This window comes from Monodelphis domestica, chromosome 5 (genome assembly GCF_027887165.1).
Source record: "Monodelphis domestica isolate mMonDom1 chromosome 5, mMonDom1.pri, whole genome shotgun sequence".
NCBI classification, from domain to species: Eukaryota; Metazoa; Chordata; class Mammalia; order Didelphimorphia; family Didelphidae; genus Monodelphis; species Monodelphis domestica.
The window spans coordinates 25,287,110-25,312,416 of NC_077231.1; the positions used below are offsets into that span (position 1 = coordinate 25,287,110).

General features: G+C 56.7%; 3 protein-coding genes across 28 annotated transcripts in view; 1 reads left to right on the forward strand and 2 right to left on the reverse strand.

Moving 5' to 3' along the window:
• Positions 1-1,149, reverse strand: part of KIF5A (kinesin family member 5A) — a 32,131-nt gene extending 30,982 nt beyond the window's left edge. For 14 of the 24 annotated variants that reach the window (XM_056797773.1, XM_056797772.1, XM_056797763.1 and 11 more), the window contains exon 1: positions 478-897. In XM_056797773.1, the coding sequence (XP_056653751.1) occupies positions 478-606 (129 nt within the window). In that variant the 5' untranslated portion in view covers positions 607-897. Of the gene's footprint in view, positions 1-477 lie in introns of all 24 variants that reach the window. The other 10 variants (XM_056797771.1, XM_056797769.1, XM_056797764.1 and 7 more) reach the window with 8 other exon arrangements.
• Positions 1,150-6,291: 5,142 nt separating this feature from the next.
• DCTN2 (dynactin subunit 2) lies at positions 6,292-18,195 on the forward strand. Its single transcript, XM_056797785.1, has 14 exons — positions 6,292-6,570; positions 8,394-8,462; positions 15,727-15,823; positions 15,914-15,975; positions 16,073-16,171; positions 16,251-16,411; positions 16,518-16,668; positions 16,768-16,833; positions 17,022-17,060; positions 17,149-17,226; positions 17,309-17,380; positions 17,462-17,564; positions 17,641-17,732; positions 17,908-18,195. Exons 1-14 carry the CDS (start codon positions 6,535-6,537, stop codon positions 17,992-17,994), a joined length of 1,212 nt encoding a protein of 403 aa, XP_056653763.1. The 5' UTR covers positions 6,292-6,534; the 3' UTR covers positions 17,995-18,195.
• A 119-nt stretch (positions 18,196-18,314) lies between these two features.
• Positions 18,315-24,253, reverse strand: MBD6 (methyl-CpG binding domain protein 6). 3 transcript variants are annotated; one of them, XR_008911977.1, is made up of 14 exons: positions 23,973-24,253; positions 23,399-23,461; positions 23,069-23,205; positions 22,841-22,943; positions 22,561-22,723; positions 21,381-22,439; positions 20,637-21,286; positions 20,393-20,543; positions 20,129-20,298; positions 19,641-20,051; positions 19,501-19,553; positions 19,314-19,374; positions 19,072-19,239; positions 18,315-18,536 (listed from the first exon to the last, which is right to left on the reverse strand). XR_008911977.1 is itself a non-coding variant. In XM_056797780.1 (13 exons), exons 3-13 carry the CDS (start codon positions 23,179-23,181, stop codon positions 19,165-19,167), a joined length of 3,009 nt encoding a protein of 1,002 aa, XP_056653758.1. In that variant the 5' UTR covers positions 23,182-23,205; positions 23,399-23,461; positions 23,973-24,253; the 3' UTR covers positions 18,315-19,164. The 3 variants fall into 3 exon arrangements, 2 of the variants coding, with proteins under 2 accessions (XP_056653758.1, XP_056653759.1); XM_056797780.1 differs by having other exon boundaries at positions 18,315-19,239; XM_056797781.1 differs by having other exon boundaries at positions 18,315-19,239; positions 23,069-23,232.
• Between the last annotated feature and the right edge of the window lie 1,054 nt (positions 24,254-25,307).

Genomic DNA, 25,307 nt, shown 5'->3' on the forward strand with positions numbered 1-25,307 from the left:
TAGAGATAGCCCCTCAGTCTACAAGTCCCCAGAGCCCCAAATCCGTATCCTCTGACCCCAAACACTGGGCCTCTCTGGAGCGACAACAAAAGGGAGCCGCGATCCTCTGCCTCGGTGGGGTTGGGAATCCAAAGCCCTCTCGCACCCCGGACTCCCATCCCACAGGGCAGCAGGTGAAAGCCGGGGGTTGGGATGAGATGAGGCACGGCATCTTGACCTCTGGATTCGAGATCACGGACTGGATTGGGGTGGGGGCCAAAAGGGAGCCGCTAAAGGAACCTCTGCAGAGAACCCAGGCTTGAGTCCCCAGCCCAGGCCACACCCATCCAAGGCCCGGGGCGAGGGACCGAGTAGGGAGGGAGGGAGGGGCTGCGGAAGTGGGGGGATGATGGAGGGAGCACAGAGACAAACATGAACCCCGACAGCCAGAGCAGATGCCCATCCCTGCACCCAGAGGCCTCATCTGGGGGCACTCACCCCAATAATGACGCTGTCGTCCCCTTGGAAAAGGGGGATAAATTTGTCACCCCGCAGAATCTCCGACTGGTTCAGGGGTCTGAATCGACAGAGCACCTTGATGCTGCATTCATTGTTGGTCTCCGCCATGGTGCTGACCGGTGGTGGTGGCGGCGGCGGTGTGGGGGCGCTTTGGGGAGAGGCTGGGGGAGCTCAGCAGAGACAGACGACAGGGGAACAGGACGGGCTCAAGCTCTTGGCCTGATGCTCTGTGGAGAAGGAAGAGGAGAAAGGCTGATGAAGGCAGAGGAGCTGGGGAAGCTCTCTCTGCTGGCTCTGGAGCTTTGTAGAGAAAACCCCCCAGCCTCAGCCTCGTCTCCCGTTCTCCCTTTCCTCTCTGCCTCAGCCCCTCCCGCTGCAGCTCTACTCTGCGGGGTTGCTGGAGTGGGGGGGGGGGGTCTGGAAGCGAACTGGAGGCGGGGCTTCTCTTAAGGTGGAAGGGGTTGGGCTGTTGATGGGAAGAGATCCGCCCCCCCCTTAATATGTCAGATGAATTAATCATCCCTTCCTGTCTGTTCCCATCAGAGGGAACCTGGGCTTTTCCCCAAATGCCCCCCATTTCCCCTGGAAATGTTGAATCCCGGATACCCTGCTCCCCTCGGCCATCCAGTTTGACAGCGCTGGCTAAGAACTGGCAGCAGAACAACATCCCCGCCCCACCCCCGACTCCACCCTCGAGGAGTGGAGGAAGGGAGCGAGGAGACTCGGCTCCCCATCCCGGCGGAGGGAGGCGGAATGATCAAGATCCGCGTCCTCTGCCTTCCCAGTATAAACCCGGGAGGAGCGGGGTGAGGAAGGCCCTTCCCCAGAGGGCGCTGTCCAAGCCCCCTGCCCCCTTGGTGCTACGAGCTGCCCCCATGTTCTCTTTCCACTGCCTCAGACTTTCTGGGAAGGGCGAAGATCGTGGATGGGTTGGGGGGCTCGAGGAGAGACGGCGTGCGTGTGTGTGTGTGTGTGTGTGTGTGTGTGTGCGCGCGTGTAAACAGCTGCCCAGGTCCGGATTCTTCCTCCTTAAGAGAGAGGGGCTCGAGTTAAAAGCCTCGGGCGGGCTTCAAACCCATTTCAGCCACTTAGCGCCAGAGCCCGAGCAATTGGGGTTTTGTTCAAGGGCACCGACATGGGGTCGAGGATCGTGCTTCCTCCCCACAGCCACCGCAGCTCCCGTGCAGCCGGCGTCCTCTGGCCAATGCAGCAGCCCGCCTCGGACAACCACAGTCCCCAGAGCTTGGTCTCGTGGTCCTTGAGCCCCGGATTTATGGCACCTGGTGAAACCACCCCCAGGCCTGTCCAGGCTCAGTCCACCCCGTAGCTCCCCAACTTCCTCAGGATGAGAGCTGGACTCTGGGGTGCTGCTCTCCCCACCTTCTGGAGAAACCCAGCCTCCTCCACCCCCGCTGAATCTGCCCGAGGTGCAAGAATTTCTGCTTAGAGCTCTAGGCTGTGTGACCTTGGGTAAATCACTACTCCTCGTGTCATTGGACTTCATCTTTCAGTTCCACCATGTTGCCCTCCCCATTTCTGCTTGCTGGGCTGGGGGAGGCCCTGAACCTCCAAAGGGAAAGCTCGCGGAGAGAGCCTCCTGCAGCGATCATTTGTGAAATGGCCGCTCTCTGGGTGGTTGAATGGCCTGAATTTCCCGACTCAGTCATCCCTTGCCTTTCTGACACCCCTCCACAGAGAGTTCATCATCCCCTCCCCCAGACCTGACTCCTGCTGCAGCCCCTGAGCAGAGCCATTAAAGAGGCAGCTCGGATTGATTTTTCTAGACGTCATTAGCCTTGGCAGGCAGCAGAGGCAGACTGCAGGAGCTGGGAAGGGCTATTTGGCCACTCTGAAATTCTCTAGGGGGAGAAGAGTGGTTGAACTCTCCGGACGCGAGGACCCTGTGCCCCGGAGCACCAGAAGGAGAGTCCAGACCAGACGTACCCATGCGGGGCGAGTAAGAATTGTTTTTAGGTTGAGCGTCAATTCCACCCACCTGATATAGGACCAGAAGACACTGATGACAAAAGACAAAGGGCAGGTGTCAGAGGATAAGGGAACAAAGACAGAGAGTGAAAAGAAATGGGTATCATCGTGTAGGAACAGGCATTATAAGGAATAACTCCCATTTAGATTTGCCTTTCCTCACAACAATCCAGCCGGGTAGAAGACATGAGCATTAATGGTCCTTATTTTACTGAAAAAGGTAAAGCGACTTACTGGTCACCCAACTAGGAAGTGCACCCATGACTCAAACTCAAATCTTTTGACTCCAAATCCGGCATATTTTTCTATTCGTGTAGTTAGGAATCGTGGCAGTTTTTCTTTAGGTTACAGCATGAGAAAATGATGAATATTCAGCCTTGCTTAGCTGTTCATGGCAATTAATAATGCATTTGTTCCTCCCAAAAATGTATTTGTTCTAATGGCCATGAAGGAGTTGGAAGCTGGCACTGGGGAACTTAGAGCTTGGTCAAATATGAAAGGCGACATTGTCTTGTCACAGGACTTCAGAGACTGGAAGAAAGAGGAGTGGGGCTGATGACTCTGTGCAACTCTGTCTCTATTAAATCCAATTCGTGTGCAAGTCAAAAAATATCACCAGGTGTCACTTTGGTTCTCTCAAGACAACATCAAATAATGCACATATTACCTATCGTCATCATCAATCAATCTGTCAATAAAAATTTATTAATTAATTGACTACTAGGTGCCAAGCACTGTGCTAAGATCTAAGAAGGCAGCCCCTGCCTTTGAGGAGCTTAAAATCTAGCCGAAATAGAGGAAATAACACACAAGTAAATATACACAAAATAAACTATATACAGGATAAATAGGAAATAATCAACCAAAGAAGACACTGGAATGAAGAGGGGTTGAAGGATTCCTGTAGACCATAGAGTTGTACAAAACCACCTGGGCCCCATATGATCTGCTGACTGACCAGTTTAAATCTCAGCTTCACTGCTTAAAATTTTTAAAAAAATTTTTTTAATTACTTTTTTTCAATTAAGCACAAATTTTCTCTTCTTTCCACCTCTCCATACTGGGAAGGGGGTGGGGGAGAGTCTTGTAATAACTATAAATAGTAAAGCAAAACAAATTTCCATATTGGCACATCCAATATGTCTTTCTTTTTGCAATAGTGAGTCACCTCTCTGTCAGAAGGTAGGTAAGATACTTTCCCATCAGTACTCTAAAATTATAGTTGACCATTTTGTTGGTAAGAGTTAAGACTTTCATACTTGTGTTTTGAACTAATTTAAATAATGAAAATCCATCTCTCCCTCCCACCCATCCCCAAATACATACTCAGTGAAAAAGAAAAACAAAACCTTTATAACAGCATTGAATGTTGCAAAAAAAAAGTCTCAATCTGTTCTCTGAAGCTATCATCTTTCTATCAGGAGGCAGTTAGCATGATTATCAAAATGATTGATCATTTAATTGATTAGAATTTTTAAGCCCTTCTTTTTTAATAACCCATATCTTCTGTCTTAGAATTAATACTGTAAATTGATTCCAAGGCAGGAAAGAAGTAAAGGCTAGGCAATGAGAATTAAGTGACTTGCTCAGGGCCCCACAGCTAGGAAGTATCTGAGTCCAGATTTGAAACCAGGATCTTCCATCTCTGGGCCTAGCTCTCTATTCACTGAACCACTCTACTGTCCCCAGAATTCTTAGGTCCTTCAAAGTTGTTTGTCCTTTGTTGCTGAAAAATTGGAAGATGAAGGAATCCCCTCTATTGGGGAGTGGCTGAACAAATTGTGGTATATGTTGGTGATGGAATACTATTGTGCTCAAAGGAATAATGAACTGAAGGGATTCCATGTGAACTGGAACAACCTCCAGGAAGTGATGGAGAGTGAAAGGAGCAGAACCAGGAAAACTCAACAGTGGCCACTAGTTGGAAAAGATCAGTTTACATCCCAATTCTAAAGAAGGGCAGTCTCAAAGAACATTCAAATCACCAAACAATTGTACTCATCTCACACGCAAGCAAGTTATCCTTAAGATTCTGCAAGCTATCCAACCATTCTGAATGGCAATTTGGAACTATACCCAAAGGGGTTAAAAGATTGCCTGACCTTTGATACAGCCATACTACTGCTGGGTTTGTACCCCAAAGAGATAATAGGGAAAAATATGTGTACAAGAATATTTATAGCTGCACTTTTTGTGGTAGAAAAAACATTGGAAAAAGAGGGGATGCCCTTTGATTGGGGAATGGCTGAACAAATTGTGATGTCTGATGGTGATGGAATACTATTGTGCTGAAAGGAATGATGAACTGGAGGAATTCCATGTGAACTGGAATGACCTCCAGGAAGTGATGCAGAGCGAAAGGAGCAGAACCAGGAGAACATTGTACACAGAGACTGATACACTGTGGTACAATTGAATGTAATGGACTTCTTTACTAGCAGCCATGCAAGGATCCAGGACAATTCTGAGGGACTCATGAGAAGGAACACTATCCACATTCAGAGAAAGAACTGTGGGAGCAGAAACACAGAAGAAAAACAACTGCTTGATCACATGGGTCGATGAGGACATGATTTGGGATGTAGACTCTAAACAATCACCCTAGTGCAAATATTAATAATATGGAAATAGGTCTTGATCAATTATATATGTAAAACCCAGTGGAACTGCTCGTTGGCTAATGGGAGGGTGGGTTGGGAGGAGGGGAGGAAAAGAATATGATTCATGTAATCATGGAAAAATAGTCTAAATTAATTAAATAAATAAACTTTAAAAAAAAGAATATTGTTGCTGTATAAATTCTTCTTCTGGTTCTGCTCCCTTTACATACAAGTATTCCCAGTTCATACAAGTATTCCCAGATTTCTCTGAAACTATTCTCTTCATCATTTCAGCACAATAGTATTATATTCACATCCTTATTGTTTATTGAGCCATTTCCCAACTGACAGATACCCCCTTAGTTTCCAGTTCTTTGTCACAACAAAAAGACCACTTACTACTTCTGTGTGTCACTGGATAATTCCATCTGAGCCAATTTCCTCCTCTGCAACAGGGTTTAGAGAAAACGATTACAATAAAAAATATGTATTGTTAAGTGAAACAAATTCCAGCAGTGAGTAGGTCTAAAAAACCATGTCTCATTTTGCACTCTGAGCCCATCAACTCTCTGTTATGAGGTTAGTAGCATGCTTACTAGATTGGGAGTACTTAATCTGAAGGAATTTTTTAAAATAACTTCCAATATGATGGGTTTCCTTGATAATCTTATTTTATTCATTTGAAAACATTATTCTGAGGAGAACTCCATAGATTTTCACTTGATTTAATTTTAGTGCCTTCCTTCTGAGATTGTTTTCAGTTTATCCAGTGTATATTCTGTTTGCACGTAGTTTATTCTATATATATTCCGTTTGCATGTAGTTGTTTGGAGTTGTCTCCGCCTTGATTGAGAGCTACTAGGAAGCAGAGACTGTTTTTGTCTTTGTTTCGATCCCAGGGCAGAACTCTGGAGGCACACAGTAGGAGCTTAAGAAATGTCACTTAGGTTAAGCAGACTGCCAAAAAAGAAGACTGCTTTTAGGTTAAGAACCAGGGTTGTAGGCTAATAACCTCTGAATGGGATGATCTCCACAGTGCCTACTTGCTTTACATCCACCATCCACCACAAGAAACCTTTCGTCAATGTCTTCGAGGGAGGTCAGTCTCTGACTACACTTCCCACAATTCTAGTCGGCACTTTCTTCTCATTACCTCATCTCCCTGCCTCGTTTTCGCCCTCCCTTACATCATAGTTAGGGGCGGAGGAAGCGGCTGAGAGTCCTCAGTTCTCGCGAGGTCGGCTTCTCCCTCTCACGGCTCAGCCGACTCCCGGCCATCCTTTCGCGAGACTTGTTGCCCCTCCGCCGCCCTGGCCGCCGCAGTCGCTTAAGCCCCGGACCGGGACTCCGACCGGCTTCTTCCGCGGCCAGAGCTCGAGCTTCGGCTCCGGCCCCGTCGAGGCCCCGGACCTCCCCTGCCCTGTCTTCCCTGCCCTTCTCTGCCACTGTCATGGCGGACCCTAAATACGCCGACCTGCCCGGCATTGTGAGTAGAGGGCCCGGACAGCCCCCGCCCTGCGGCCCCGGCCGGCCCCTCCCTGACAGTGCTGCTTCTCGGCTCGCGCCGGGGCTGCTCCTCCCCGCCTGGCCCCCAGCACCTGGCCCCTCCCTACCTCCACCCCTGCCGGCCCAGCCTAGGGTTCAGCCACCCGAGGGCGAGTCCGAATCTTTTCTGACTCTGCCTGGCTGAGCTACCTGGGCCCTGTCACCAAACCCCTCGGGCCTGCCTCGGCCAAACGAACCCAGGGCACCCCTTTGCGGCAAACCTGCGCTTCTGCCCCCTCTCCACCCTTCCCACGAGCCGCCGCCTCTTAGCTTCTCAGCCCGGGGGTCGGAGCTTTTTCTTTCAATAATTGGGTGGCCCAATTTCTCCAATTTGCTTCCTGGGTGATCCTCGGTGTTTGGGCAGTGTATTTAAAAACATTCCGAAAGGGCAGCCGTAGGCTTCACTGCATCGAAAAGATGGAGATGGACTGCCTTAAACCCTCTTAATCCATCCCAAGAAATTTGGTTTCCTTTTCTGCTGTCCGATCTTCCTCCTCTGTCTCCACCCACCTCTGGGACATTGAGAATCCTTAGGCCTCCTTCCCTCCACCTCTTTCTTATTTTTTTAATTAACATGCGTTTATTTTTCTCTCTCTCCCTCCATGAGGGGGAACCACCCTTATAAGCATAATGTTTTACAAGGTCGTTGTCTTTTCCTTTTCCAGTGACTGGTGGGGAGAGGCTGCATAGACGCTTGATATGTTGATGAAACAGAAAAAATAAATATTAATAGTCAAGCAAAACAAATTTCTACATTAGCCTCGTCCAAAAAACATACACCCTATTCTTCATCTCGAGGCCATCATCTCTTTCAGGAAATGAGTAGCACAGTTGCTATTCCCTGGAATCCTGGCTGGTCTTTGCATTTATCAGTTTTTAAATCTTTCTAGATGGTTTTTCTTTACAGTATTGTTTTTATTGTATAAATTATTCCTTACTACTTTTGAAAACTTTCACCTTCCTTTTGTTTACTCCCCTTCTGTTGGAATGCTCTCTTCTATGCTGATACCAATTCTATTACCAATTCTGTGCCTTTCATCCACCTCCAACCTACACCTCTCCTGTCCACCACTCAATATGATATCACTTGGCCCCTTTCCCTTGACTCCTATGATCATCCAAGAATGTTTCCTACCTTCCCATTCTCATTTTCATTGCCTTCTACTCCTCCTAGACTATCTTGGCCACTTCCCACTTCCTACTTCTCCACCACCAGCACACACACAATCCTAGGCCTCCTCTACCTCGTATTTCACCAAACCAAGCAAATACTAACTATACAGCCTTTGACATTGCCTTATGAACCATAACCTGTGCCCCTTACTGCATATTTCTACTTTTGCCAGAGACTTAAGGTTGACTGAGGTTGGAGCCACAGAACTGTTTTCAGATTGGATTTAGAACACTTTGTCTAAAGCTCTAAAACCTGCCGTCCATATAGATACAGTTTACATACCCCCTCATTTGTGTAAGATTTTCCATTATCCATATCAACACTAGAGAAGTGAAAAGACTAGCAAAAAGTACAGTGTGTGACTCCCAGATGAATGCAATGTCTGTCATAACTCACAGCTTCTGAGGTTTTAGTTGCTTCAGGCACCAGCCCTGTGATGGCTCCCTGGGCTGGGTGAAAGATATGGGACAAGTGAGCAGGCAGGTGATCTGGGAATCATCTGTCTTCTCTGTCAGCCACAATGAGTGGAGTAGGGAAACAGAGGGGATGGGCACTTTGTCATGAAGTGGATTGGTTCCTTCTATCTGCAGGCCAGAAATGAGCCAGACGTTTATGAGACCAGCGACCTTCCTGAGGACGACCAAGCAGAGTTTGATTCGGTAAGACAACGTATTGCTCCACATCTCCTTTGGTGCCCTTCCCTCAGCCTATCTCAGCCTCTCCCCTCATAAGCCAACCCAAAGGGTGATGTGCCAGCCTCACTTTCTGGGTATTTTAAACTGTTGGTCATAACAAAGGAATTGGACTCCATGTTGACCTTGGGGCATCAGGGAGAATTGCCAAGACAGAGTTAGTGCAAGATGCTGATCTTGAGTTCAGCTGGTAGAATGTGAGCAAAATAACTGATGTTCATAAAAACTCAAGACTCCTGGGACCCAGGTATTGTTTAAAAACAAACATGACATCTGAGGAGCCCAAACCATGGCAGCCTCAGAAAATACTTCGCTCAGTATTCAAATTTCCTGAGGGCTGGTGACCGACATAGTACAAAGATTGGGGAGTGATTGATTCACTGCTTTTAGCAAAGAAAAGATGTTTTGAAATACTTTCAGACTGAGGAAGATATCCAGAGAAGAGAGAAGGTATTGGGGAAACTGTGGGCAGGTGTTCCCTATATGAGAGAGCTTCAGACAGTACAGAAGAAAGATAAGGTCCTCCCCTTACTCTCAAACTAATAGAAGAATTAAGTTTCACCCAGAGTATATAAGGCATAACAGACAAGTACAAATTAAGTGGCACAAACTGTGTATGAGCAGTCAAGTCGAGGGGCTGGAACAGTGTCTGATGAGTATGCCTTGTCAGGGCAAACATCAGTGCCCTGAGAGGGCCATGGCACCGTGGGCAGTCTCCTGGCCACTTATACAGCTTGTTCAGCCCCTCAGAAGGCTGGTTAGGACTGACTTTTTCTCTGGCCCCCAAAAAAGAATCAGATTGTTTTATTAAGCAATACGCTTAATTTTGTTGATTAATATATTTATTATATGTTTCTGGTATTCCCACAATGGCCTGGGCTAGGGTGATGTCTGAACAAAGACAGCATGGCTGACCATCCTCAGGAGGCAGGCTCCATATATACATGTATGAATCTTTTGGCTGTGTCTGGGAGTTCTCTGGTCAGTTGGGGGGTGCTGGATGCTGGCTGATGATGTGTGGCTTGGCATACTCACTTGTTCCTTGTTCTGCTCCCCCACATGGCAGTAACTCCTGATTTGCAGACAGACCTTCTCTTCTACCCCACCCCACCTTTTGTGGTGTGTGTGTCTCTTGTGGCATCTCTCTCTCTAGCTGCTCGCATGCCATGTCCCAAAGCTGCAGTCATATGGAGATGGATGTAATGTGGTGCAGTTGTCCAAAGAGTAATGTGTGAGTGTGGCTGAGGCATCTTTGATTGCTCGTGAGCTAATCTTACCTGTCACTAGAATGGCTATTCTGAAAGGTCCTTCTCCAGATTAGTCATCTCTCTCCTCCTGAAAGGTCATAAATGGGAGGTGCCAAGCACATATCATAATGCCACAATTCAGGAATTCTGCTCCATTTCAGCCCTGGATGGGACTCTGCTGCTGACCAGTCTCTTATACAGGGGCAGGAATTCATTTAGAGGAGCTCTGCCCAGATGAAAAAGAAATGGTGGTTTTTCTTTTGAAGTGTTCCTAACGTCTAAGGAAGGTTTCCCTTAATGATAGACCATCAAGTCCAGGTAACATCCCTAGCTAAGTCTCACCAGCTTTGGAATAGTCTTAATGGGATGTTAACTTACTGGAAGGAGAGGACCAAAAGTTTGTCCATTCCAGACCAGCTGCTTCTCCAGAACCCTGATAGAACCTAAGGGGGTGTCTGATTTATTCCAAAGCAGGAGGGTTTTTTCCAAGGCTCCCATACTCTTCCCATAGCAAATAGGAAAGATAAGCCAGAGTTTTTATTTTCCTGGATCCTGTGTTAAGTACTCCAGTGCTAGGGAGCAGAAGTGATGACATAAGCTTAGTTGCTTTCCCTCAACATTTCTTTTAGTGATTCCAGCACTAGAGAAATGAGGGTGCCTTCAGCTGCTTTAGCAGTAGCCAAGGTTTTCTATGTTTTCTAACTGGAAGCTAATGCATCTGGCTACACTTTGTCCCTTTGGGCCCTGGAAAGACAGTTTGAGAAGGAAGCTGAGTAATGGCTCTTCTGTTCTTAATTCTGATTGAAATTTGTAACTTGAGACGTGTATGAATTACAACTCAGGACGTGGTGTTTTGATATCCAGACTTCTCCCAGCATGCCCATCTTCCTGAAGGGAATGGGAGAAAGGTGCATACCATTATGGGGATTCAACCCCGAGTCACTCCCATATCTTCATACAAAGCCCTCAGCCCTCCACCCCATCCCCCAATGATAGCATTCTCTGCCTTGATCTCCAGACTTTTGATTGAAGGAACAGTGAGGTGGCATTAGCATGGATAACACCAATATGATAACCTCTCTTCTCATTTCTTCATTGTGAGAGAAAACTTGTCTGGCCCAGTAATCTTAAATTAAACATGGTGGCTTAAAAATATATATACATACACACATATATATATCCTAAAGTTTTTGCTACTTCACTGTTATAAATGTTGCTATCCTCAGAATGCCATTGGGGAAAGGTCTGTTTATACAAATGACCCTCAGTTCTTTACTTACTTATTATTAAAGCAACTTGAACAAGAAAAGATATTCCAGGGGCAGCGAGGTGGTTCAGTGGGTAGAGAGCCAGGCCTGGAGTCAGGAAATGCTGGGTTCAACTATGATTTAGACACTTCTTAGGTAACCCTGGGCAAGTCATTTAATCCTAGTTGCCTAGCGCTTAACCACTCTTCTGCTTTGGAACCAATTCTTTGTATCAATTCTAAGAAGGTAAGGGTTTAAAAAAAAAGGTATTCCAACAGGAATGAGCCCAGAGAGTGGTGGGTCAACTAAAGGATCTGCCCCAGACCTAGCCATATCCCCCCACTGCAATTTTGTCCTTCGCTGCTCTCCATATACAAGTTTGGTTTTCCCAGGCCAGATTGTAGGAAAATTAGGAGATGGGTTGGTTTTTTGGTAGGCTTTTAAAAAAATCAAGTCAAGATAGTCCCTAAAGGTGAACCCCATCTTCCGTGCTTGACCAGTCCGTACTCAGCATCAGGCTCTGAATTGTTCTAATTTGGGGCTTTAGAAGTTACTTGAGCAGGGAAGCAAGGGGAACATTTTAACTAAGTGCACAGGCCCTAACAGTCCCCATCTATTGCAAATTTCCCGGTGCCCTGCAAGGCCTGGGGCACAGCAGGCACTCTCCTCTGCCTGTGCAGCTTCTTCAGCCCCTGAGAACTGCAGGTAGGACAGACTTGTCTCGGGCCTGAGAAACACCCAGCAGGTTCCCTCCCTTGCTTTGGTTTGGGGATATCAATAGAATATGCTGAATTGTGTTTATTAACTGTTGATGCACTTGAACTTATCTGAGTTTTTCCTAATGCTTTCCCCCTCCCTCCTCACCACCTTGCCTGGATACTAGTTTGCACAAGTAAGACCATTCAGTGCTTCTACTTTGCATGTTTTCATGTTTTTCATCCTGCATGCCAGTGAACTGCCCTGTCCTTTTGTAGTCACTAATCATTTCAAATGCCAGTAAACACCTGATTGGGTGACACTGATGGCTGCCGGCCTCCTGTTTAAAGATGGTTAGTCAAGGTTTGGATATAGTAACTCGAACTGGATTACTGTTACCTTTTCCCTGTGTGAGCATCTTATAGAATCAGCCTGTCAGGTGGTGGGTGGTATAGGGAAATAAAGGCTGAAGGGGGCAGAAAATGGGCAAAAACTTCCCCAGTTGAAAGAGAAGAATAGTTTTGTTGATCAAGGCCATGTCATCTCAGGTGACTGTAAGAGCAGGGGGCTCGTGCCTCTTCCTGCAAGAAAAGAGCAGCTGCCAGGATTTTAAAGTGCGTGTGTGTGAGAAACCCAGGGGAATCTTTTATTTCCCTCAGGGGGCTTCCTCTACTTGCCCAGCACCTTTTTTGGACTACCTCCTCTGAATGGAGGGACAGTTGATGTGTATTCAAAATGGCAAACTAATTTCAATATTAACCTAAGCCAACAGGAAGTTAAATCTGGGGTGTTGGAAGATAAAGATGAGGGAGATTCAATCCTATGTCCTCTAGGACTGAGTATAAATGTCTTTTTTAAACCCATGATACATTCACTAAGTCCAGAATTAGTCTCAGCCTTGGTTTCCAGTGTTTAAAAGAAAGAGTGATTTAGAATGAACTATTGTACCCTTCCTTTAGTATGGAGTTTGCTCTGATTTTATACAAGTAAATTAGGTTTTATTCTCCGTCCTTTAACCATCAGGCGGCTACAATTTCTCTAGCTATTTCTTTGATATCATACCTAAGTCAGAGCAGAGGAAGGCTTTCCATCTCTTCTCTTACATGGCCTCATATTCACTCCCACCCCCCCCCCCCACCCCCAAGGATTTGTTTAGTCATTTGGCAAAATGACTGGTAAGTTTAGAGATTGAATAGAACGAGTGAGGAACAGTCAGATGAAAAAATGCTACATCAACTGTCTGGCTGGCATCCGAGGTTAGGACAGCTGAGACTTCAGCCAGGGTGACTGTGGTGCTTTGTGTTTTCTTGGTGATCAATACAAGTCAGATAATGGGAAGGATGCAAAGATTCCATCCTCTGATAAAATCCTGGAGACCCTGATTTGAGAACTAATCTCTCTCCAGGGGCTGCTCATCCTTCCTTCATGGTTTGGATTTGGACCTGAGAGTCTATTCCCAGCTGACCTTTTGCCTCTCTCCCAAGCCAGCTTTATCTCATTGGGACAGAGGATGGGAAAGGCCTGAACATGTGCATGTGAGCACCTCTGCAGGCTCTCCAGAGGCTTTACCCCTGAGTGCTCCCTCTATACCCTCCAGCTCGGCTAGCAACGCTGAAGGGAACTCCGGGCCAGGCTAAGGGAGGAACCTTGTCGGGGCCAGAGGCGGGCACTAAGCAAAGTGGCTTTGGGATGGGGTTGAGCGGTAGCTGTGTGTGGGTCCGTGGGGAGATCCTCGACAACCCCTCCGGAGGAATAGCCCTGTGCTTGTGCCCTGCCCCCTTCCTTTCCTGGAGAGTCTGAACTCGGGACCGCCTTGGAATAGGCACCCTCTGTGGTGGCCTGGATTTACAGACCCGCCCAGGGGAGCTTGTTAGCAAGGGAATTAGAGAATCCGATTCTCCCCGCGGGTTTGGGCCCTTTGAACTTGATCTCCATTTGCCTAGCCCAGCATAGTGAAACTAAGCTGGCTTGTTCAGGGAACAAGAAGCAGCCCAAGTTGGGAGGCTGAGAGAAGGATTAGGGGTAGGGGCTGCTTTACCCCTACGGTGACAGGCGGCAGCAGCAGCGAGTGTTGGACGAGTTCTTCCTCTTTCCTTGGCCTACTTCCACACTTGCTTTCCCTTCCCTCCCCAGGGCTGGCTGCCTCAGAAGCCGGGGTAGTGGGGACTGAGGCCCGGGGCCAAGCTCTCCCCTGGAGGCCTTTGGAAGGGCCCCAGCAAGTCCTGCAGCCCTGCCGTCTTCAGGGCCACCGTTTCCTCAGCTCTGAAATGCTTGGATTCCTCATTTCCTTCTCATTGCCATTTCCTTAACCCCTGTCACTGGCTGATCACCTCTAACTTCTGGTGTTCTTCGGCTTTCCAGCGATCCCCTTCGCCTTAGTGGGGGGGGAGGGTCTCCCCTGGCCCGCCCTCCCATATTTGGGGCTCACTCACTGGTCCTGAGGTGTTGCTAGGCTCCCCCGGGCCCTGTGGTGCAGTAGGTTCGAAGTGCATGTAACAAGGTGCTAATAACAATTTTGTCTTTTTCCCCCCGATTCCCCAATCCTTTTCCTCTTAACCTCCTTTGACTTTCTCACCTCTGGGGAACCCGCCAGGAGCTGGTAAGAAGCCTGACCTTTTGTCTGCTTTTTTAGCGGGTGTGCTGTCATGGGATGGGTGCTCTTCTGCCCTCTCGTCCCTACCGAACTTCTCGCCCTGCCCGGCCATTCTGCTGCCTTCTCGGGCCCTGCTCTCGGGGACGTGGGAGGAGAGGAGCCCCCGCTGTCCCCGAGGCCCGGCTCCCCAGGAGGGCCCTGACCGCCGCTCCGCGGCCGTCCTGAGAGTCCGTTCTCCGAGTGGCTGTTTTTATACAGCCCCTTCCCGGCCCGGGAATCGCCTCTCCTTGGACCCAAGGATCGCCACCCTTCAAAGTTACTCTGCCAATGGTTCCTGGCGTCCGGAGCCGGGGGGGGGGGGGGGGGGGGGCACTGTCTCCGTGCTCCAGGGGCACCCCGGGGAGGGCGGGGAGGCGCTTGTGATGCTCCTTTGCCTTGAGCCCGGGCTCCGTCCATCAGAACTGCCCCTGGCTTCCCCTGGAGAAGAGGGAAAGACAAAAGGTTACGGGTTTCCCCCCTCCCCTGCCCTCCCGGTTTAGCTTGGCCTTCCACCAAGCTGCCGCCACTAAGGTTCGGGCTCCTCCTTTTACTAACCCTCAGGTATGGCAGGGTACGAGGTCAGGACCGTGAGCCCCGGAGCCAGGGGGTGGGCGCGGGGGGCGACCGGGGTTCACACCGAGGCCCCCTCCTGGGGCCCCCTCTTCCCCGCACAGCCTGCCTGGAGCGAGCGAGCGAGGCTGCTCTGGCACTGGCTTCAGCCCCCGAGGTAGAGCAGCAGAGGCTGGCGAGGCAGGACCCCGGGGCAGCCTGGCTTCTGGGTCATCCCTCCGCCCCGGCCCAGGAAGCCCCACTCCCTGCCACAGCCAGTCTCCACTGGGCAGCTTGGGGGGGCGGGGGGCACTGGGCAGCTTGGGGGGGCACTAGGCAGCTTGGGGGGGCACTAGGCAGCTTGGGGGGGCGGGGGGCACTGGGCAGCTTGGGGGGGCACTAGGCAGCTTGGGGGGGCGGGGGGCACTAGGCAGCTTGGGGGGGGCACTAGGCAGCTTGGGGGGGCACTAGGCAGCTTGGGGGGGCACTAGGCAGCTTGGGGGGGCACTAGGCAGCTTGGGGGGGCGGGGGGCACTAGGCAGCTTGGGGGGGCGGGGGCACTAGGCAGCTTGGGGGGGGCGGGGGGCACTAGGCAGCTTGGGGGGGGCACTAGGCAGCTTGGGGGGGCGGGGGGCACTAGGCAGCTTGGGGGGGGCGGGGGGCACTAGGCAGCTTGGGGGGGCGGGGGGCGGCCCAGGCAGCCGTGCAGCCTGCTGCTCGGAGGGGGCGACGACTGGCTGGTCCACGTCCCCCGGCGGTCTTACTCAGACTGACAGGGGAGGGCTCCTTCCCTGTCCGGGCTGAGGCCGGAGGGGCAGCTGGGGGGTTGGGGCGCCCGGTCTAAAGGCCCCTCTTTCCAGGAGGAGCTGACCAGCACGAGCGTGGAGCACATCATCGTCAACCCCAACGCCGCGTACGACAAGTTCAAAGACAAGCGAGTGGGGACCAAGGGACTCGGTGAGGCGGGGGGCAGGCGGGGGAGCGGCCTCCTGGCGCGTCCCGGGAGGCCGCCTCGAGCTCCCCTCCCTTCCCCTCCCTCCCATGCAGACTTTTCAGACCGGATTGGCAAAACCAGGAGGACAGGCTACGAATCGGGAGAGTTTGAGATGGTTTGTATGCGGGCCGGGGCGGCCCCTAGGAGGGAACGGGGGCCGTGTGCAGGGGGACCACACGCCAGCCCACCCCACCCCCATCCCTGCCCCGCAGCTCGGAGAGGGCCTAGGCCTGAAGGAGACGCCCCAGCAGAAGTACCAGCGGCTGCTGCACGAGGTTCAAGAACTCGCCACCGAGGTGGAGAAGATAAAGGTGAGGGGCAGGGTGCGAGGGGGGGGGGGAGCCGCGCGGCCCCCTCGGCCCTCACGGCCCCCTCCCGGCCCCCTCCCAGGCCACCGTGAAAGAGTCGGCCGCCGAGGAGAAGCTGACCCCGGTGGTGCTGGCCAAACAGCTGGCCGTCCTGAAGCAGCAGCTGGTGTCGTCCCACCTAGAGAAGCTGCTGGGACCCGACGCCGCCATCAACCTCACCGACCCCGACGGAGCTCTGGCCAAGTGGGTGCCCCGGCAGGTGGGAGGGGGGCGGCTGGGGGGGGGCAGGGAAGGAGGAGGCCCCACAGGGGCTCTGGCTTGCACGAAGCCACTTGTGTCTCTGGCCTAGCCGTCTGCTGGTGCAACTGGAGGCAGCCAAGAGCAGCAAGGGGAGTGGGGCGGGGGGCAAGGGCCCCGCCGGGTGCCCCCCCAACAGCAGCCTCGTCACCTACGAGCTGCACTCCCGGCCCGAGCAGGACAAGTTCTCCCAGGCGGCCAAGGTGAGCGGCGGGCCGGTCTGGACTCCAGATGGCCGATGTGGGCGAAGGGGGGGGAGCCGCGGCCCCGGCGCGGGGCGCTTACCCTCCTCCTCACCGCAGGTGGCAGAGCTTGAGAAACGGCTGTTGGAGCTGGAGGCGACCGTTCGCTGCGACCAGGACCCTCAGGTCAGACCGCGGGGGCCCTGTGCCACTTGAACCCTGGGCGGGGAGGGGCACTGCCATGAACTCCGTTTGCAGATGAGGGAACGGAGGCAGGCTGGCTTGGAATTTGGGTCTTCCCGACTCCGGGCCCCTCCGAGGGAATGAGAATGTGGGGGGCCAAGCGCAGCGCTCACTCTCCCCTCTCTCTCCAGAATCCTTTGGCGGCTGGTCTGCAGGGCTCCTGCCTCATGGTGAGCGGGAGGCTGGGGAGATGGGGGGGTGAGGGGGCCCAGCTGGTGGGAGGAGCGGCCGCTCTGACCTCTGGCCTCGCATCCCCAGGAAACGGTGGAGCTTCTGCAGGCCAAGGTGAGCACCCTGGACCTCGCCGCTCTGGACCAGGTGGAAGCCCGGCTGCAGGTACAGGGCAGGGGCAAAGGCCCGGGCAGGGGCGCGAGCGGCCTCGGGTCCTCACTGCCTGCCTCGCCCTTTGTGTCCCCAGAGCGTCCTGGGCAAAGTGAATGAGATCGCCAAGCACAAGGCCGCCGTGGAGGACGCCGACACCCAGAACAAGGTCGGGCCTGCCCCTGGTGTGAGTCTCCCCCACCCCCCCGGGCTGCGGGAAGGCCGGCCTCAACGCCCCCTCCTTCCCCAGGTCCATCAGCTGTACGAGACGGTTCAGCGCTGGAGTCCCATTGCCGCAACGCTGCCAGAGCTCGTGCAGCGACTCGTCACCATCAAGCAGCTGCACGAGCAAGGTGGGGAGCCCGGCCGGGGTGCTGGGGGTGCTGGGGGGTGAGCCGGCCCGATCCCCTCCTTCATTTGTCATTGCAGCCATGCAGTTTGGCCAGCTCCTGACACACCTGGACACCACGCAGCAGATGATCGCCGGCTCCCTCAAGGACAACACTGCCCTCCTGGCCCAGGTGTGTGTCTTCTGGGAGCCTGCCCCGGGCTCCCCTCCCAGCTGGGCGCCATCCCTGCCCCGGCACGGCTGGAGGGGAGGACGGACACGGGTGCGACGGCTTCCTCGGCCGAGCCTTCCCGGCCCTGCGCTGGCTGTGGTGGCGAGGCGCCGAGCTGCTGTCGTCCTGTTTGCAGGTGCGGACCACCATGCAGGAGAACCTGGCCACGGTGCAGGGAAACTTCGCCAGCATCAACGCGCGCATGAAGAGTCTGGGGAAGTGAGCAGAGGCCGAGGGCCGGCCCGAGGCCTCGTGAAGCTCCCCTTAACTCTCAGCGCGGGTCCCCTCGCTGCCCCGAGGCCCCCTGCATGCGGGCGGGTGCTGTGGTCCAGGGTGCGTCTCTGGAAGCGGAGGGGGGGACGGGCTCCGGCCCCCAGGCGCTCGCTGTATAACTCTTCTGATCATTAAATTCTGCTGTGCCGTACAGAACGTGTGACGCCCTTTCTGGGTGAGCTGGGTCGACTGCGGGCCCCCAGCACGGCCCGCCCAGGGGTGCGAGACACGCGGCCGTCCCCACCAAAGAAAAGAGCACAGACCCAGAGCCAGAGTTTCAAAATATTCTTATCTGTTAAATTAAGAGTGTCTCCCATAGAAAAGCAGTGGAGGCCCCACAGGGCGAGTACAAAACAGAATTAAAACTCCCGAAGGGTCTCGTCTTTACAAAAGAAAAGGCATGAGGCAGCCCCTGGACGGCTGGGCATGCTGGCCACTCCGGTCGGACTGCGTTGCATAATCCTCGCGTCAGTCAGCGTCATGACAACGTCTCTGAGCGGTTTTGATGGGGAAAGGGGGCACTGTAGTGTGTGGGGGAGGGGAGGCCTCTCCCCCCCTCCCCAGAGGAACCTGGCTTACACCCTGAATGAGGCTTCCGCGTGTTTCAGACCGTGGGGGGAGGGAGTTGGGGGGGGGGGTCTGTGCTTTGAGGCACCTGAGCCACGGGGCCGGGGCCGGAAGGAGCGATGCTTATTGCTTTGTGCCTTTCGCTGGGGAGGGGGCAGCAGCCAGCGGGGGCTCACAGGTTTGTAAACTGAGCCTCCTGGCTTGGGGGAGAGGGGCAGTGAAGTCCAATTAAATATAAAGTCATTTGTGCAAAAATAACTTAAGCAAATAAGACCTGGAGATGGGTTTGCTCCCCTTAGTACCGGGGCAGGGGCGGGGGACCACATGCCCCCCAGACCTCATCAGTGACATGGCTTTGGGGTGAGGTGAGCTTCTCTACCCCTGGAATGGCTCAGGACAAGATTTTGGGGGAGGGGAATGCGTTTGTGCTTGGGGGCTGGGGGAATGCGCAGCCCCCTACCCACTTCTGTCCACAGGTACGGATGGTTGGCAGGGACTCCCGAGGCTCAGCTCCCCCCAGAGTGGGGATCGGGTCCGGCTCCAGCCACGGCTGCTACGGGGCCAATTTCCTCCTCTTGTTCTTGGCGGGACGGCCAGGACGGGGCCGGGGGGGCAGGGGGACAGTCACCTGGACGGGGACCAGAAGTCAGCAGCGGCTGCCGACAGGGCACGTCCCCCCTCCACAGACCCCCGCCCACTTACCCCAGCCATGTGGCTCGGCTCCAGGGCGACCTGTCGGGAGCCGCTGCTGGTTCGGGAGGGGCTGCAAGAGGAAGAGAGACGGTCGGTCCCTGGCGGAGCAGGCCAGGCCGACACCCAGCCCAGGAGGCTCCCGAGAGGCATCGAGTGAAGTAGAGGCAGAGGGCCCCAGTGGAGGCCAAGCACTTACTTGTTCTTTCTCCTCCGGCCCCTTCGTGACTTCCTAACTCCCCCAGGGGGCACCTGAAACAGTGGGGGGCCGTCAGGGAGAAGGGCGCTTCCTGGCCCTCCCCGAGGTGCCCCCGTCAGACCCCCACACCCCGCACTCACCTTGAGCTCGTCCGGCTGGGGCACGGGGGTGGGCAGCTCTTTGGGCTCGGTCCCCCCTTCGGCCAGCTCCCCATTATGCTGCCAGTGGGGCCCTCGGGGGGACCGGTCCATCTGTCCATTGAAACCACCTCGGCCTCCCCACCTAAGGGCCAGGCGGCCAGGCTCTCTCCGGCTGCCGGGCTTTCGGCCCCGGCCCGGCCTGGCTTCCCCGTTGATGCCCCTTGTTCCCCCACCTCCCCGCCGACCCCGCTTTCCTGACCCCCTCCCAGCCAACAGCTCAGGAGCTGGGGGGTCAGGGAAACCCTGGGCTGGGGCTAAGGCACTGAGGGGGGGCCGGGCAGGCTCCGGTTCGACGGTTGGGCTGGGACTTTCCGGGGGCAGGCAGGGAGCCTCTGGCTGCTCGGTGGGGAGCTGCAGGGCAGAGAAAGGGCCAGTCAGCCCCGAGCCACAGGCTGGCCGGCCACTGCCCTGCCCTTCCCAGCGCTCACCTGGAGACTCTGCAGCAGGCAGGTCAGGGGGCTGGAAGTCCCCGAGAGAGGTGGGGGGGCACCTCCCCCAGGGAGGAGCTGGAGCCCAAGCTGGCCGGGGAAAAGAGGGCCCGGGGGGGCCAGCAGGCTGGGAAGGGGCCCAGGGCTGCTGGTCATCGAAGACAGGTCACCTGAGGAGCAGGAGCAGGAGGAGGAGGTCAGGGCCCGCACAGGCCTCGGCTCGGCCCTGCTGCCCCCACCCAGCTCTGCCCCTCCCCTGCTTACCCAGCAGGCTGGCGCCCAGCAGAGGGCCGAGGAGTGGGGGGGTTCTCCCTGAGGTGGTGGGGGCCTTGCCGAGAGAGGCCCCGGGGTCAGTAGTTGCCGTGGTGACGCTGGAGGTAGGTGGTCCAGGTGGGGGGGTGCTCAGAACACAGGGCTGGGATGAAAGAGAGGGAGCCCTGGGTGCCTCCTGGGGAGCGCCGGGGCCACCAGGCCGCGCCCCCCTCCCGGCCTCGGCCCCCGGCCTCACCTGGGAGGGGCTCCCTGCAGGGGGGTCCAGGCTGGCAGCCAGCAGCGCGGAATTTAAAGCTATGAGGGCAGGAGGGGCCGAGAGGGGGGGGAAGAGCAGGGGAGGCAGGTCTCCCAGCCCCGGGAACGGCTCCCCACTCGGACCCCCGGCCACCTCCCCAGGGCCTTCCCCGTCCCCTGATGGGGGGCCCAAAGCCAGCAGGGGGAGAAGGGAAGCCAGGAGGTTGCCGGGAGGGGCCGGAGCCGGTGGGAGGAGGTCCGAAGGGGGCGGGGGGAGCAGGGAAGCCACCAACAGGGACGGGCCCTCGGTGTCGCCGGGGGCCAGGGGGGGGCCTGGGCCCCCGGGAGGAGGCAGGAAGGGCTCCGGGGGAGGTTGCCCCCCGCCCCCGGCCAATACACCCAGCAAACTGTGGCTAAGCAAGGGAGGGGGCGGAGGCTGCCCCAGACTCAAGGGAAGGGGCAGGGCCCCGAGCAGTCCCGGAAAGCCTGCCCCGCCCAGGGCCAAACCCTGCTCCGGGCCGGGAAAGGGGAAGGCCTCCCCCCCTCCCAGGGAGGGAAGGGAGCAGGCAGGCCCCATCCCTTCAGGGGTGCTTCGAAGGCCAGGGCTGGGGACCGGGGGGGCTTTGGTGGCGGCTGGAGGGGCGGGGGCACCTGAAAAAGAAGAGGGGGGGTCAGCGAGGGCAAAGGCGCGGCACCCCGCCCCGCCCGGCTGGCCCCTCGTGGGGAGGGGGGCGCATCCGTGTACCTGGCACGCTGCTGAGGCTGCCACTGCTAGTCCCGGGCAAGGAGGGCTGGATGGGGTGGATGGGCTGCGGGGGGCTCCCTGAGGAGAGGGGCAGGGGCGGGGGGAGGGCCGCGTCGGCCCCCGCAAGGTTAAAGCTTCTGTCGGAGGGGGCAGGGGTGGAGAGCCCCAGCAGGGACAGCACAGAAGGGAGGATGGGGGTCGCTGGTTCGGAGGGAGGGAAAGCCGGAGGGGCTGGGGCCCGAGGGCGGGCCCTCCGGGGGACCAAAGGCCCACCCCCCTCAAGCAAGCGGAGGACCGTGGGCGGCCTGCGGGGGCGGCGCTGGGAGCGGGGGGAGGGCGGCTGGGGGGGCAGAGGAGGCGCCGGGGCACGAAGCCTTCGGCCCTGTAAAGTGCTGGGGGGAGGCAGTGAGGGGCGCTGTGCCTTGGCTGCGGCGGAGAGCAGGCTGCTGGCGAGGAACGGGGGTGCCCCGGTCCCCTCCACCAGGGAACCCCCTCCCAGAGGCCCCAGGACTAGGGGCAGGGGCAGGTGCATAGAGGCTGAAGACACTGGCGGCTGAGTGGGGGGTCCACAAGAGCCGGGGAGATTATTGCTTGGAGGCAGGGGGGAGGGCGTTAAGGCATCGCTGCAGTGGAAAGGGGGGTCCAGGGGGTGCTCGCCACTCCCCGTGGGCGGTGAAGAAGACAGGAGCGGGGCGGGAGGGGAGCCCAGGTCTGGGGGGACCAGGCTGGGCCTGAGGGCGGACCCCCAGGCGTACGGGGAGGCATTGAGACTGACGGCAGGGGGCGGGGGCGGGGCGGGGGAGGGGGCGTTGCCCCGCGGGAGGAATCTGGGACTGCTGCCGCCCCCTGGGGTACCTGGGTCCGGGGGCCTGGGGGGAGGAAAGACACCCCCCGGGCCTGATAAGGGAGGGAAGGGCTGGGGGGATGCAGAGAGTGGCTCGGGGGGGAGATTACAGGGTCCCCCGTTTAGTGGGGCCATGGGAGGGGCTCGGCAAGGGGGATGGGCAGACGGGGGACCAGGGGACACCGTGTGGAACAGTTGGGGGCTTGCTCCCCCTCCTGCAACAGATCAGAAATAAAAGGGGTCAAAGCCGGGGAATCCCGCACCCTCCGCGCCCACCCCTCATCTCAGGGGCCCCGCTCCTCTGGGCCCTCCCCCGGGGTCCAGGGCTTCTCTCACCAGGGGAGGGGTGTGAACAGGTGGTCTCCATGCTTCGGTATAGCGTTGCCATGGCGACAGCTTTCCGCCTGTGGTTGCACAGCTTGGTCATGTCCTCCTCGGCTGCCGGCCCCACCCCGGCCCCGCCCGGGGTCACCAGGGCCAGGGGGTCAAAGTTGAAGACCTAGAGGGTGGTAGAGGGGACGGACAGGCTGAGGAAGCAGAGATGGCGGGAGGCTGTCACGGCCCGCGGTCCCGCCGAGGCCCGCTCCCCAGCCCGGCGCCCCCGCCCCTCGCTGACCTTTGGGACATTGAGTGGACACTCCAGGCCGCACTTGCAGGTCCCGTCACTGAGGAGGTAGCTCCGGGTTTGCTCCAGGGAAGACAGCTCCGTGCCACTTGGGCTGGGGGGACAGGGCCGGAGGGCGGCGTTAGGGGCGCCGGGGTCGGCGGCAGAGGTCCCCGGGGCACGGGCGGGGGGGACGCGGGGGCAGGTGGGGCGACGGCCCAGGCCCGGCGAGGTTCCTACCTGACATAGAGCACGGCACCCTCCCGCACACAGCGCTGCCAGCCAATAGGGACAGGCGAGGCCCCAGGGCCCCCAGCTCTGTCTGCTTCGCTGCTCTCATTGCCCCCATTCATTGTGTGCGCTCAGCTCCCATCCGCCTGACAACACAGACACTCTGGTGGGCACTGGCAGAAGGGCAGGGAGGGACACAGGACAGGGCATGAGGAGGGAAGGCTCGGCCGGAGAGGGCAGACCCCGGTGGGGATCGCATGCCTACACGGGCCAGGGCACCCCCCGGGGCGCTCGGGGGCACATTCTGGAGGCGGAGGGAAGGTGCGCGGTGGCGGCTACCTGAACATCTCGGCCAACATGGTGGTGTCCAGTCCAAGCCGGGGCCTCCGGCTTAGCCCACACCTGCAACACAGGGCACGGCCCGGCTTGTCAGCGCGGGCTGACAGCGCCCGGCCCCGCCGCCTCCCAGCGCGCGCACCGCGTCCTCCCCATCTCCGGGGCAGCGGGAGGGGAGGGCCACGGCCCTAGCCCCCCGGAGCCCCTGTCACAACGCGCCGATGGCCTGCCTCGGCCCGGGGACGCGAGGCTGGCGAGTAGGAAGGAACTTGGGGGGAGGGCGGAGGGGGAGGAAGGAGGCGGCGCAGCAGGCAGGAGACAGACCCAGAGGTAGGTGGCGGGGGAGGGGGAGGGGAGGAGAAGGAGGGGGGAAGGAGGGAGGGAGCAGGTGAGAGGAGGCAGCGCGGGGATGGGGACAGAGGGAGGCGAAGTGGGAGAAAAGGGGAGCGGGGAGGGAGCGGGGCCACGGAGGGAGGGAGGGAGGGCAGAGTGGGGGGAAGGGGGGAGAAGGAAGAAGGCGAGGAGGGAGGGGGAAGAGGGGAGGGGGAGGGGCGGGGGGCCGGGCCCCCGCACTCACCGCGGCCCATAGTGCCGGCCGGCCCCGCCCTGCGCAGTCGCGGCCCGGTGGGTGAGTGTGAGGGGGTGGGGGTAAGGGGTCGGTGTAGCCCGAGCCTCCGGCCAGTCCTAGCAGGAAGCGCCGCCGCTGCCGCGGATCACCGAGCGGCCTCCCGCGCATGCGCCATAGGGGCCAGGGGCAGCCCTGGGGATTCCGTTCCCAGAAGGCCCCGCGCGGGTCGCCGCTCCGCCGCCGCCGCCACCGCCTCCGCCGCCGCCGCCCGGACGGGAGAGGGGCGGGGTCAGACCCCCCCACCCCGCGGACCGCGACGAACCAACGGGAGAGGCCGCAGTGCGCATGCGGACACGCGCCTGCACCGCCCTCTTCCCCCCCCATCAATCCCCCAGGGAACAAACCCGTTCCTCCTCCCCGCGGGGAATCAGAGCTAATTCCCGGTCTACCAATGACCTCTCCCGGCCCGCCTCAAGACTGAGCCCTGGCCAGCTCGGGAGAGCCAGAGCACAGGAGCCCCCAGTGCCTCCCCGAGGGAGTGCTGTGCAGTACGAGCTGGGACGGGAGTCCGAGGACCTGGGTGCGAATCTCGCCTGTGGTACTTTCTCAGGGTGACCAATCTTTCCATTTCTCTGACCCTCGCTTCCTTGAAGCCCAAAAGGAAGGAGTTGGGCACTCCTGCGACCTCCCTCTGCCTGTCACCGACCCAAGGCGCTTGTGGGACCCAAGCTCAGTTTATCACCTAAGGCAAGATTCTCGGCGCACCTGTGACTTGTCTTTCTGACAGTCGGTCTCTGCTCTAAAAGGCCTCGGGTCCAAGCGCCATCCTGTCCAGTAAGCACTGGGCAGCAACGCCTCTGGGTGGCATCCCACTCATTTGACAGATGAAAAAACTGAGGCACCGAGAAGTCAAGTAATGGGGCCGGTGCCCATCAGCCTTCTTAGATCCCCGCGCACTAATCTCCCCGATCTGCCACATCACTCATTTAAAAATAGCCTTGTTCCTGAGAGAGGTAGTGATGTCGCAGCCATCCCATAATCTACCTTCTCCCTACTCCTTCTTCACCGCTCCCCTCCACTGGACCCGGGCTGGACAGCTTGCAACGGCCCCTGTGCCGGGCTGGACTCCCAGCCCCTTTGGAAGCTGTTAGGAACTCCATGCATTTGTCTGGATCCTTTTGCCCTTTTTTCACACACAATGCAATCCCATATGGTCTTTTTGCAGGAGTTTGGGTCTGATCCTCTTTCTAGACCGTAAACTCCGGGAGTCTTATTTGTCGCCTTCCCCGGAGCCCAGCCGTGCTTTGCACTCGGTTGTCACTTGTTATGTCGAATTAAAACATT

Excerpts from the sequence above, each read along its gene's own strand:
- DCTN2 (XM_056797785.1), top strand. The coding sequence starts at position 6,535 with ATGGCGGACCCTAAATACGCCGACCTGCCCGGCATT. Across the intron at positions 6,571-8,393 it reads ACGCCGACCTGCCCGGCATT|GCCAGAAATGAGCCAGACGT; the intron begins GTGAGTAGAGGG and ends TTCTATCTGCAG. Across the intron at positions 17,381-17,461 it reads ACGCCGACACCCAGAACAAG|GTCCATCAGCTGTACGAGAC; the intron begins GTCGGGCCTGCC and ends CTCCTTCCCCAG.
- MBD6 (XM_056797780.1), bottom strand. The coding sequence starts at position 23,181 with ATGAATGGGGGCAATGAGAGCAGCGAAGCAGACAGAGCTGGGGGCCCT. Across the intron at positions 20,299-20,392 it reads GCTGGGCGCCAGCCTGCTGG|GTGACCTGTCTTCGATGACC; the intron begins GTAAGCAGGGGA and ends CCTGCTCCTCAG. Across the intron at positions 20,052-20,128 it reads GCCTGCTGCAGAGTCTCCAG|CTCCCCACCGAGCAGCCAGA; the intron begins GTGAGCGCTGGG and ends TCTGCCCTGCAG.